General features: G+C 37.5%; 1 protein-coding gene across 1 annotated transcript in view; it reads right to left on the bottom strand.

The window, feature by feature from the left end:
* Positions 1-14,138, bottom strand: part of CACNA1D (calcium voltage-gated channel subunit alpha1 D) — a 329,318-nt gene that overhangs the window by 120,713 nt on the left and 194,467 nt on the right. Inside the window, exons 10-11 of the mRNA XM_074957788.1 lie at positions 7,282-7,369; positions 6,433-6,459 (exon numbers count right to left, since the gene is read on the bottom strand). Of these exons, the coding sequence (XP_074813889.1) occupies positions 6,433-6,459; positions 7,282-7,369 (115 nt within the window). The remainder of the gene's footprint in view (positions 1-6,432; positions 6,460-7,281; positions 7,370-14,138) is intronic.

The raw sequence follows: 14,138 nt of genomic DNA on the forward strand, positions 1-14,138 counted from the left end.
AGCCAACTCAATATTGCATAACCTAGTACATGGCATTGCACTTCATTTCATAACAACATATATCTAAGTAAACCAGATCTAGATTCAGATTAAGTTTTAAGATTCAGAATTTGCGTTTCAGGTTGAACCATGGATACAATTTGGGTTTGGAATAAACAATGGAGAAATTTTATGAGATGAACTTGTGAGAAACTACCCCATAATGATGGAACTCTCACAACATCAACTGTTCCCAAGAACGGCTACTGACTTGGGCTGAAATCCTATGATGGTGGGGGGCATATTCATGAGATTTTTGATGCACACAAAATGGAGTTGTAAATTAGGCCACATCTAGTTCCTCAGAGAGGAAGGATTGTCCATGGTTAAGGTGCTACCACAGGACTTGGGAGACCTGAGTTAGTTCTCTGTTTCCTCCAAAGTTTCCAGTGTGACCTTGGGTCTTGGGTGTGACCTTGGGTTCAGTGTGACCTTGGGTATTTACGAAACTGGGATAAAAGTACTTTACCTCACAGGGGTGTTGTGTGAATAGATAAATACACGAAAGATTGTGAGGCGCTCAGATACTACAGTAATGGGGGCCATATTGGATAGATAGATAGATAGATAGATAGATAGATAGATAGATAGATAGATAGATAGATAGATAGATAGATAGATAGATAGAACCAAAACTACAGGAGTGGGTTTGGATAATAAAGCTGAGTCTCCCATGCCAACATTCTGATCCAAACCCCACTGGAGTCAGTGGAAAGACTCCTATGATTGCAATGGGATCCGGAGCTAGTTTCAAAATGGAAAGAGTTTGAATTTAAGGTTGTGGGTTCAGCCCTTCTCCAATATATTGTAATGCACTTTACAACTGAAGTTCATAAGCTGATCCTATTTCTGACCCTAAACTTTTCTATTTTGTTTTGTTTACACTCTATAATATTTAAATAAATTGCTACAAATAATTAGATAAAAAGTCTTAGTACCTTTGCTGCTCTGAATCAGCAGGTACCATACCTAGTATATATAAAATTAGAAACGTTCTAATCTGCCTCAGGTGGTAGATCCAATATGTAATGGTGTCTTCATAAAAATAAATGAACTTAGCAAAATAAACAGTCAAGCAGTGTGTGAGGTTCTTTCACTCACCTTAAACTCATGCTTGTGATTATGGAAAATAGTAATTGCTCGGTTACTGTTATGGAAAAATTTCATCGCCTATAGAGTATAATAATAATATGAAGAAAAATCTCTGCATTGAACTAACTTGACAGTGTGTTCAAGAACACTCTTGTCCTGCCAGCTATGTCCTTAGCCATTATCAGTATATTCACCGACTGGATATGCAAAAAACAGTATTTTTTACTCTTAGGGCACAATTCTGCATTGCTGAAGTCAATGAAAATAGGATAAGGCCACAAGAGCTTGATCACTCATAAGAGTTGGGGGGACTCATGGTCATCTCCAAGCACCTGATCTATGAAGTCAATGGTAAGATTCCTATTTGACTTCAATGGTCATTGGATCAGGCCCTAAATCCTTAAACAGTGAAAGTTTTGTAAAGAAATGACAACAGTTCTTTTCAAAATATTCAGTGTTTATGGATTTATGGCCTGACCCAGAGACCACTGACAGAAACAGTACAGCTAAACCCAGGAAACCTTCTGAAAATGTAGCCCAAAGGGTGTGCAATTTTAGGCACATATGTAAGGGTTGACAGGCTTTAGTGTGAATTAAGCTTACAGTTATAAAACAAAACAAAGTCTCATTTGAGGGGTATAGCACATATTTTCTTCCCTTCCTAAAATATTCACAATTGTGCACACACACACAAAAGGGAGGAGGAAGGCATCAAAGTCTGAGATTGTCCCACTGTGATGCATCTTCAGAAAAAATTGTGGAAATTTGAACTTGAAAATAATTGAGACCTTTTTCATTCAATATCTTCCTAATTTTCAGGGGAAGCACTGAAATTTTTGTAGTGAAGAATGAAATTTAAGTTTCTTTTTTATTTGACGTGAACCCCATTTTGCACAAATTTGTAATAAAGTGGAACGTCACTGTTCTGAAATTATCAAGGCATTTTTCCCAAAATGTTTGTCACAGCTGTAGTGCCAATTCTGAAGAAGTATTTAAATCAGAAGGGACACTCATCGTTAATATAATGTACCACAGCTGGGCCACTTATTCTTTATGTTCATTCTCATCTAAATAATTTACCTGCTTTTTTTCCATTCACATTTATGAACAAGTCTTGATGTTTACAAATTTGTTGGTAATTTTATTTTTATTCATTTATTTTCAAATGGTCCTTGGGCCCCAATCCTGTAATTGAATCCACACAGGTGGATGCTCTAAAGTCAGTGCAGGGGTCCACATTGTAAAATGTGAGTCTTATTTTGATTAACAGATACCAATAATAACTCTTCTCTACATTTGACTATTTATTCAGATTTGCTAATAAAGTTGTGTAAAATTAACAATTTTTTAAAAATTTCCAGATGATTTTGCATCAGCAACATCCTGCATTATATGACATTTTGCAAAATTAAAACCATATGCACAGTAGTCATTCATGAGAGCTCTGGGTGCCCAGCATCTCTGTCAGGTCACAAGGGTGTAAAGTCGGATGCCCAAAATTAGACAGCATTTCTGAAAATGTGGGCTTTAGATTGTGTGCATGTATCCAAGGCTGTAGGCAGTTACAAAACTTTAAAACCTACCATCCATAAAATATAGTACTAAATAATAAAGTAAACCAATGAACAGTCCAAATAAGCCAGTGAGAGTACAGTCAAGTACACCCACTAATGACAACTCCCCTCCAAACTATTTCTCCACCCCTCAAACCTCACATCCCTGAAAGTCAGAGAGAAAAGAGGAGCTTCTCAGCATGCCCTGAAGGTCAACACATTTCAGGCTACTGTATTTTGAACTGCTGGGGAAGTAAATTCCAGAGTTGTCAGCCTTTCACAATAGAACACCTTGCAAGAAGCTCCTTTCCATTTGAAACATGAGTACTCCTGCTTAAGTGTTTCCACTGACTACAACTGTGGCAGTTTTGTACAGTGTGAGAGTCTGTCCAAAAACTGGGGTCCAAGCCATTTAGGGCTTTTATAGTGGAACCCCCAAGCCTTAAATTCCACCTGGAAGCTGGTAGGCAGACAGTGCAGGTCATAGATACATTAATGTAAGATGGTTTTGATATAAATATCCACCTACTAAGTAGGCAGCTGCATTATACCTGTAGCTAGGTTTTTATACTATACCCATTATCATGGCATCTGAGCACATTATGAATTTACAGAAAGATACACATGAAGATCTGCCTCTCTTTGGCTTCCTTTCTTTCTTGTCTTATTGTGGGTAGGTTAGGTTGGACAAGTGAGTTTTGCATTTTGATCTGAAGGCAATGAAGTCTGGTCAACCTTATGTCTTCTGGAAGTGACTTCCAGATTAGGGAGCCAGTTGCTAAGAAAACTCTTGAGTTTATGATTCTTGAGACTAATTGTACCACTGTTCCAAAAGAACACAGCTGTTGTGGGATGTCATGACTGTGTAGGGAAAGATGTTCCTTCAGAAAACTTAAACTAGTCTCATGGAGGAGCTAGATGATGACTGAAAACTTGAATTTGACTCATTACTTACCAGGAAACCAATGAGAGTTGAACATGAGAGCAATGTGTAATTTGTAGCCTCTGCTACGGAGCAGACAGGCTGCTGTATTTTGAGCTAAATTTAGTTTTTTAGGAATCAGTGATTCCATTCCCAAATACAGAGAATTACAGTAGTCAAGCCTGAAGATCACAAATATGTGGATTACTGGGTTTGGGTCCAAATACAAAAGAATGGGGTGCAGTCTTTTTTCTTGACATTTTTAGGTGAAAAAGGAAATTTTGCAGTCATGGTTATTTGGGTATCCAGAAGCAGTGAGAAGATTAGGAGAACAGCTAGTTTGCAAATGATAGAAGGGCAGAGGTGAACAGTTCTTCAAAGCACTTTCTCTTCTCAACAGCTGTTGAATGCAGCCAGGACCTTGGTGCAAGCTGCATCTGATATGATGGTAATGTAGATTTGGGTATGATTGATTCTTCAGTTCATGCTGTCTCACAACTTCCCCTGCAGGTTCATGTAGAAGGAGAAAAGGACGGAAGAACAGATAGATCCCTGTAGGACTCCACAAGTAAGAGCTCTAGAGGTGGAGGAGCCGATGGCCATTATGACTTTCTGGAACATATGAACCCCTTTTAGTGTGATCCCAGTAAACCTCCTGCTGAACTTCTGAAGTGGGATAGCAACATTCAATAGTTGATAATATCAAATGCTGTGTCTCGCAATATAAGTATGAAAGTACAGCCCTTGTCTGTGGCCAAGAGGATTTCATCCTTCAACTCCATGAGCACTGACTTGTTCCATGTTTCAGCTTAAAGCCTGTCTTGGAGACATCCAGGGATACTGGCTGAATCTAGGGAGAGCTGGAGACTGGCTGGTGATCTACTCAGTAAACTTGCTTGGGAATAGGCAGTGATGGAGAGGTTGGTTGCATCAATTAGTGGTTCCTTACATACTGGCTGGATTATGGCAAGCTTTAGGTCTGGTGGGAACTTTCCCTCCTCAGAGGAAGTGTTTATAGTGTCATTTAGTAGAGGTCTTAGATGCTCATGGCTCTCTTTCACTACAATGGGTGTATATCAGAGTACAGTGTTGGCTTGCTTCTCCTATAGTGCTTCTAAGATTTGCTGTCACGCAAATGGGCCAAATTCAGAAAGGAGGTGTGTTATCAATCTGTTTTGAGTGTATGGTTACTAAGTCTCTGGTGGCATCTCAGAAGCAGATGTTCCTCTCTGAGGAGTAGATTAAAATAGGCTTTGCAGGAGTAGATATTGGTTTGTGGAATTAACTGGAGACAAATTAACAAAAATACTTCAGCCAGGCATGATTTAGAAGCTGCTAAGGTGGCGGAAGAGAGTAATCTCTTGGCTTTCTTCTCTTTGATTTTGCATTAGCTTCAGCTTCCAAACAATCTTATCGCATAGTCCCAGGTACAGTCCATTTCAGTTTTCTATTCTCAAGATGAAACAAGCATGGGTAAGTGTAACAAGGTATGCGTCCAAAAGAAATGGACACAATTTTTTCACAAATGCAGATAAAAAAGCACCCACCTGTTCATTATGCATAAGTAATCCTATTTCAAACAAAACTCCAAACTGTAAAGCTGCTTAACAAATGGCGACACCTGACCTTGATCGGGGGTGAGACGTAATCCACTCCAGCTCTTCCAGTTGCTTTCCACAACTTATCTATGCTACTTCAGTATATTGACTGATCCTCAACCACCTAACTCTTAAAAAAGCCACAATCTCATGCATTTGTTCCATCGCACTGTCAGGGTCAGAAGCAATGAAACACAGAACCTGGGATCATTGGCAAACTGAAATCAACTTCTCTTAATTAACCTACCAGCGAACTCACATACACGTTGAACTGTACGAGTGACAAGATGGAACTATAACACATCTCACATGAAAAGACCTTCAAAGTGGAAGAGCACCATCTACAACTACCTTTTGGGATCTCTCATTTAAAAAGGAAGAGGGCTACTCAAGAGCAAAACCCACCCACTCCTATTGGAGATACCAGGCACATCAGAAAGATGTTGTGATTAGCGGTAACAAAGCAGCTGCTAGATCTAGTAGAATAAGCATACATACAATAGCTAGGTCAACTGCTAAAAACACAATACATCAGTGTTGTCAGTGCAATTTTTGCTACAGATCCAAGCCTGAAACAAGTTTTGCCAGGAACAAGGAAATTGGAGGAGTCCAGCTTCCAGAATTGCTTTGTTAGAATCTTCTCAATTATCTTCTTGATTATCTCTATTGTTCAATGAATGTCTGTGAACAACAGTTAGCCTGTGGATTGTTTGCAAACTGGTCGTTATGAGTATTTGCTATCCGTGATTTTCTATATGTGCCACATGTCTGGTCACCTAAGTCAGATGGCATTGTTTTTGTTCCGTGATTGAGCAACCTGACCTTTATAAACAGAAGGAGTCTCTTTTCTGTTTGCAAATTTGTTTGCTATTTGCAATTTCTCAATACGTATTCTATGAAAATGAAAAAAATTAAGTAAATAAAAAGATTAAAATATTCTTGCTTGTACTCACGGCACTTGCTTTCCATGAGCATTCTTGTGAATAAAAACTCATTTGCCCGAATGTTTGAGAATAAGTGAAAAAAGAGTTGCAAATACCAGCAAAACAAATTGGGGTGCTTTATTCCAAAGAATGTTCATGAATCCTCTTCAACTGTATTCCCTAATCTCTGTCAGTAACATTTTTCATCCAATCAAATTCTAATACAGAAAATACAGAATCACGTGGTCATGATGCGTAAACCATCGCAAAGAAAAAAGTGATGGAAAAGAGAGGAAAATACTGACCTGAACTTGGATTTTGAGATAGTTTGACTAAAAGAAAAGGAAAACACAATTTTAAATATATATAGAAACAATAATTTACACAATCCCTTCTCCTCGGAATGCTGTACTTGGCAATCAAAACACTGGAATTACTCAAAGTTTGTGCATAAAAGTGTATTCTCAACATAACGCTGCATGAATGCTGAAATACTATTGTCATCTGTTTACCACTATTTTTCTAATATTATTCTTTACAAACATATGGATTTTACATGAGAAAGAAAGGAAATTAAATCTTATCCTCTGGGGACCAAAATATATATATAAAGCACAGGTATTTGCAGAGAAACAAATCCTGGATTTTAAATGGCTGTTTCAATGTGCTTTGGAAACCTTCTGAAAGAATGATGTTATATGAATGAAAGTCATTATCACAATCATTATGTTAGTGCTATATTCATATATCAATCTAATAATTATCAATTTTTAGCTACTTGTAAAATATGCATACACCAGATCATGTTTCGATTATTAAAAGACATTAGTCTCTGTTGCATTTCTTAGGTTACATCTCTTCTTTTCTTCTTGGTGCTTTTGAAGCAGCAAAATTAAAAGCTCTATAATCTTTCTAAATGTAAGGCTCAAATGGATACTTTATGAAATATATATTTGTCCTGACTTCAGAATTTTAGATAAAATTGTGGTTAGATTTTACCATGAATGACTAAAAGCCAAAAATATAAGCATCTCACAAAGCTTGAATATTTCAAAGCAAATACGTTTGAATAGGCAAAAGAGAAAAAATGGCTCTTTTTAATCCTACGATGTTGGAAACACTTTGACATCTTAATTGGAGCTCTATGTACTCACCACAGACTGCCACAGCATGCTGGGCTCTCTCCTTCTCCGCTGACATTCTCAGTGTTCACAGATTCAGTTTCACTTGTCGGCATGCTTGCTGTTAGGAGATAAAGTAAGTGTTAGATTTACAGCCAAAGCCAGCCAGTTACAAGTGATTTGCTTTTATATCTTATTAAAAGAACACCTACGCTCTACTTTTTTAGGGTTACCAAGCGTTTTATTCAACAGGCGGAAGAATAGCAGAAGGAAGCCACATTGTAGTAGACTCTTTACCAGCCCTCCTTGTTTTGGCAAAGGTAAAAGCACAGGACTTTAGGATGGATTAGAGAATGTTTCTCTTGTTTCAGCAATTTAAACTTCTACTGAAAATGTATCACAGAGCTTAGTGAAGAGACGTTGCACTTAGAAGATGCTGTATGGAAAAAGCAATATGCCTGACCTAGTTTGTGAGACCTCTTTTGTGTGATGTGTTTCAGTATCATGTTTGAGGTTCTTTCAGAGCCATACCAGAAGAATGGTAATAGTTAGGTCCCAGCTAACATGCCTGGAAATTCCAGTAAGTGCAATAAAGATCCTTTCAGACACAAGAGAAGAGAAGCCATCACACTCTGAGCAATCTGTCAAAGTTGAGCACTCTCTATTTTTATTTTCCAAATTAAAAAAGGAAAACATGAAGGCGAAGTGCTAGGGAGGTAATTAGATCTGAAAATATGACAAGAGTAGACAGGAAGGAGCACTGTGAATGGTAAAATGGGTAATACAAAGGATAAGGAGGATTGCCAATGATAAAAGGGGATTATAAAATTTGTTACACACCAGTGATTTATGATACATATGGTGAAATCACTATTGAATAATTAGCAACCGTAGTTAATTGTTTGTTAGACAAAAACAGCCGATATTGGTAACACCCACTGATCCTCAATTCTACAGAGGCCTAAGGAGATACGCACATGCTGCAACAGGAGTTAAGGAAGCAGGAATGAGTATAACTATCAGCAGTTCCAGAAATGAACATTATTTCTTTGGCTTTGCTTGTCAACATGAAAGGAAAACCTTAGCATGTGACTACAAAGGCTTACTCTTGCCCATTTATGAAGTGGGGATATCATTGTAAGTAGGAAAACCAGAGTGAGTATAGAAGTAGCATTGAAGTCACTGCGGAGTAGCAAGAACAACGGCCAATTAGACTTTTGCTTCTAGTATTAGCAACTGTTGCTGGGACCATCGTAGGCTGTTTCCGTATCTAAGGTTTTCTTACCAAACTGATAACTAAAAAGTTTTTTCATCATTGTTTTTGTGAATTTTTTGTATTTGTTACCGTTGCTGGAATGATAGTCCTGAAGCCTGAAGGGCCAAATTTCCATTTACACTAAGGGTCCTTTACACCACTCTGGCATTTTAAAGAAGCTATAGAGTGGGTGTAAATTATGCACACCTCAGTGTAAATAAGAATCAGGACCTCTAGTATTTATTCTCCACAGGTCAGGTACAGAACAGGCAGTACAAGCTTCTCCACACTGACCTGCAAAATTGCATCAAACCTGACCCTAGACAGACCATCTCTATGTGGCAAGGGTTAGTTCAATTGCATACCCAGTCATTCCTGGACTTGATGGTAAGACTGCCAACTCTATGTTAGCCAGATTCTCAGCAAATATTTGCAACAGCTGAGGATCTGGTGCTACAAATACATCTTTACATGAAATTTCACACCTCCTCAGTGTTGCATTACAGAGATAAGAAACAAGATCTAAAATGCTCATGCAATTGCTCAAACAATAGAAGACAGTCCAGTCAGTAAACACTGCAAAATATATTTTTGTTTCACAAGGTTCCTTTGTCTCAGATAGTTCTTTTAACATAATATAAGCAGCTTCTTTATACTGAACTTAAATCACACATGTGCCTAGTTACTGCATGTGCATCATTTATGATATCATGTTTTTCTTTATAAATGAGACAAAACATTTTTAAAAATCAACAATTAATATTGTAAGTCTTGTATGAAAATTATAGTTATTTTTTAATGTTCAATAGCGTCACTGGCAGTCACGATTTCCTACTTAGGATTCTGTCTCATGTCTGAAGTTTAAACAATTGCCAAGTTTTCTTCCTCTGGTAAATTCTGAAATATTATGGCATATGATTTTGCAAGCAGAAAAATCAACATTTTAGCCATGGCAAAAGAAGAAAAAATACAGTTTATCTTTTATAACATAAATTAGTATTATTGAACTAAACATGAAACAAAGCTTCGGTTGTTCTGAACAACTGGAAAACCACCACACTTGCCATACAAAGGGTAATGAAACATTAAAATATTTTGGAAAGAAGTCTGTGAATCTTTAACACACAGCTGCATTATTGTATGAATGAAAAAGTAGACCTCAGGACTTCCACTGATGAATTAATACAGGGGTTTGGTGAGACTATTCTGTAGCTGAGCATAGAAATACGTATACTCATTTGTTGAAAAAGCTTGTCATTTATGAAGATCAACTTCAAACTATAAACACACAGAAGGTGAGCTCTGTATACCATCCAAACAACTTTGTTTCGCACTATTCATATTACTCCCAAGAGCAATATTTTATTTTATTTCTGTCCGTTATAATAATCTCCTCACATGTTAAAATAGGGGAGGGGAAATAGAAAACCACTATGTTTAAAATTACATTAAGATGAATTAATGTGTAAGATACAGAAAGTATTTTAAATTGGGAAAATATTAGTTTATTATCAGTGCTTTTTTAAAAAGAAAATTAAAACATCAAGTACCCTCAGGCCACAGTTCAAGAAAGCATTTAAGTATATATTTAAGTCCATTCCTGTTCAGGTTAGCACTAAATCAGATGATTACACGTAATTGTAGCTGTGTTTCTTTAAGATATTGGAAAAGCAGAAGTACTCTACTGTACTATGGGGTTGTGGCACTTGCTATGGTAACTAGTGGGTTGCTGGATTTTTTTCTTCTGTGTAGTAGAATAAAGCAGTTATATTTAAACTACCTAATTCAGAGGATACATTAATTCTCCTTTTCTTAGACAACTTCCCTGTTCACAATTCTTCTCATATTTTTTGCATGGATACATTTTTCTCCACATTTGTTCAGAACCCCTTCCACTTCCCTCCCCCAACTCTTTTATGAATAATGTTAAGCCTGATCCCACGCAACAGTCATCAATGAGAATTATGCTTCTTATTTTAATGGGAGGAGGATAGGCTTCTTGGGACAAAGTTTCCTCTCAGATGCACCAGTGGAGTTATTCTGTATTTACACTGGTGTAACAGAGCAGAATATGACCCTCTGTCTTCTGTTGGAGTTCTGCAGTCTTTTTACTTGCCAAAACTGGGAATGGCTTCTTTGCAGATGAGGGGGGAGGGGGGAAGATTTACCAAGTGCTGATCTTGCAACTCTTATTCACTTGAATAGTCAGTGAGATCGGTACCCAATTCATAGAAATAAATGCATACTTTAGCACAACCCCTTATTTCCCTCTCACATACACCAGTGCAAATCATGAATGACTCCAGTGAGATCGGAGGAGCTGCAATGGTATAAAACAGATGTCAAGTGGAAGGGGAATTAGGCCCACTGTTTCTAGGCTGTAGTATACATACATCCAACAAAAATGGGAAATTCAGGTCCTGTGGCACAGGGCTATTGGTTGTCCTCCAGTTAGAAAACACGAAATGGAGGCTTTCTGCTACTATCCAGTTTCTTATAAAGTGTCACTCAATAAATAAATATCAGATTGTTTATAGAACAGGGAAAAGCATAACAATAATATAATTTTAAGACAAGGCTAGAGTTCAATCCTAGCAAGATTCTATTACTGGTCAATACACAGTCAGAAATTGCACCCCACTTTTCCTGAATTTAGCTGTTTTAAGAAAAATAAAGGTTCTAGGTAAAATCCTAGGCCCTGTTGAAGTCATTAGGAGTTTGGCCATTGATTACAATGAGGCCAGGTTTTCACCCTGTTTCTAACAGGGTCATAATCAATCCTATTTCAATTTGTGACATTGTAAGTGTAGTGTTGGGGAAAAGTGTGGGGAGCAATCACAGAATAATAGACAATATAGGGGAAATTAGAAACCCAACATGTATTAAACTCTAATAATAGGCCAACAGAGAGGCTTGGTAGTAGAACTATGAATGGCAGTATAGAGAGACCTAGCTTCAGGAGTGATAACAAGCCTTTCAATCCCAAGTGGAGCTCAGTAGCAACACTGCACGAGCACACCCACCCTAGCTAATCCAAACTGGCACTGGCGTCTGCACTAAACAGGCTGAGTTATATGACCACAGCCTTTTAAGGAGAAGGAGTTTATGGGGGAAAACAACAGTGTATAGGATGAATCAGTGGGAAACCTTATGAGCTTAATGAGACTGGCCTTCTGTTAGAGCTCAGGTGTGCTAAGCGAGAGACATGTTTTTCCTCCCTAGAAAATATGAATGCACAGAAATATACAGGGATTATCTGCTTTATTAAGATTTGCTCCCTTTTTTTGGTGCTCCCCTGAAAAGTTCAAGAGCACTAAAAATATCACCTGAATTCAAATTATATGAATCAATTTCAAATGTAATGTGATTGTTTTAAGCAATATAAACACCGCATGTAACGTGATATTTTCCAAAGCATACAGTATTTAGGTCAAATATATCAGCTACTGCCAGACTCTTAGCTATTATTCAACTAAAATGATTGTGCCTTTCTACCACAAAGCTGGCTGCTCCAATAATTCTGTTATATCTGGGATTTGCAACTATATATTCCTTATTTATATCACTGTGACTTGAACAAGTTGCTATTTCTGTTATTTTCTAAAAATACACAGCAGAATTTTTTTAAGCCAAGCTTATTTGTTTAACAGACACATATCTATTTGTTTATCCGCCTACATCTGGGAAGTACATGAACTTTCTAAAGGTTGGCATTTTAAAGACTGACCAGATGATGAAGGGGCAAGTTAAACAGTTTATCATTGAAAATTTCCCAGGCATCCTTAAATTGTAATTCGGTTCATTTCTACAGGAGATCTTCAATAAACACATACATCTCCTAATCCAAAGAACTGAGTAGAACTGGTGTTCAAATCATACATGATGGAATTTCTGAGGTTTTTTTCAGTTTGCATTTTTTTTAAACCTAGGAAATTACAAACAATAAAGCACATTAAAAGAACATTATTATAGTTGCAAAATCAAACACTCTAAAGTTAGGAAATGCCAGAATTAAGATTGCCCGTGCAACCTTAATTTGGCCTCCCAGCAAGTATGCATTATGATACAGTCTTTAATTATACAATTACATAATTTTTTTTATACACCAGACCCCTGCCTCATTTGTTGCAGAAATTGGAAGGTATAAAGAGAATGAATAGGGGCACTATACACCCTGACATTGAAGCCACTCAGTGTTTGTGCTTAAGAGAGCCTAACTGGGAGGGAGCTGCTCTGTGCCGCACCGTAGATATGGGATTTATTTTTCCCCTACAGAGATAGGACTTGTCTGCACTAAAGGGGGTACAAATTCTAGTGCGCACTAGTGTATTGCACACAAACTGGCTTGTATGGACCCTACTGGCATGCACTAAAAGTTTCCTGCTGCGCATTTTTCAAACAGAACTACATTAACACACATTAGGGAATTTTTAGTGCATGCCAGCATGGTCCACACAAGCCAGTTTGTGTGCAACACGCTAGTGCGCACTAGAATTTATACTCCTTTAGTGCAGACTAATGCACCATGTAGACAAGTCCTTAATGTTGATCCTGTCAGTATTAGTTCCCACAGATTCTCACTCTCTGCTGGCAACTCCATAGAAGGTCTGGTGCAGGTGGGGAGGCTTGGTAGCCTGGCTCTGGACAGTAATAGTATAAATGTGTCAGCTCTCCATGCAGATGTACCAAATGAACTAACCCTCCACAGATTACTAGAGATCTAAGGGATTACTACATGGATCTTGGGAACCTAGTACACTCAATAAAACAGATGGAGAACATGATTTATCTGGAATCAGCTGAGGAAAGAGGGCCTAATCTTGCAGTCCTTCTGCAATTTTTCCATGGAGGTGGAAGTTCATGAAAAAATAGATACGGCTGGAAGAGAATGGGTTAGGGTGGGATTTTTAAGTGCACAGTGGCAGCCTAACTCTCATCCCATTGAAGTCAATAGTAAAATTCTCCTTGACATACACAGGAGCAAAGTTAGTCCAATGCTGACTGTTTTTGAAAATCTAACTCTCAAAGTCAAAGGCCCCAATCCTACAGCCCTCTCTTACACATGAATGGTCTCAATGGTTTAGCTGGTTCACTTCCAGTATGTATGAAAAACTATTGCAGTCTTTTAGCATGTTTTTAAAAGGTATTCCAGCTCGTAAAAATTATCCAAGCCACTAGAAAAGTAGATTGAATAGTTCAAGCCGTATAAATAATTTCAAATTGAATCAACAAGACCATTTAAAATATCTAGTAAGGATTTTCCTGAAATGTTTTACATATATTTTATTCAATTAGCAGATACACTTACTTGTAGGATATAATCTAACATCAAAATAATTGACTTGAATTTTACATTTTGTTTATTTTTTCTAGTATTTTCCTTAAAATGCATCTCCTGTATCCTTTCAATTTACAAATTTCTGTTTGGATTGATATTTTTCATATCATAAAGTAACTGGGTCAGATTTGTCAACTGCACTCCAGATCTTAGCTGCTATTTAACAAAAGTGATTGCCTCACCACAACAAGCAAGCCATAGCGCTGATAATTCTGTTGTACGCAGGATTTTAAACTAGATCTTCCTAATTGCTATCATTGTGATTTTGACAAGTTGCTATGTTTGTCATTATTTAAA

This window comes from Natator depressus, chromosome 7 (assembly GCF_965152275.1).
Source record: "Natator depressus isolate rNatDep1 chromosome 7, rNatDep2.hap1, whole genome shotgun sequence".
Taxonomy (NCBI): Eukaryota; Metazoa; Chordata; order Testudines; family Cheloniidae; genus Natator; species Natator depressus.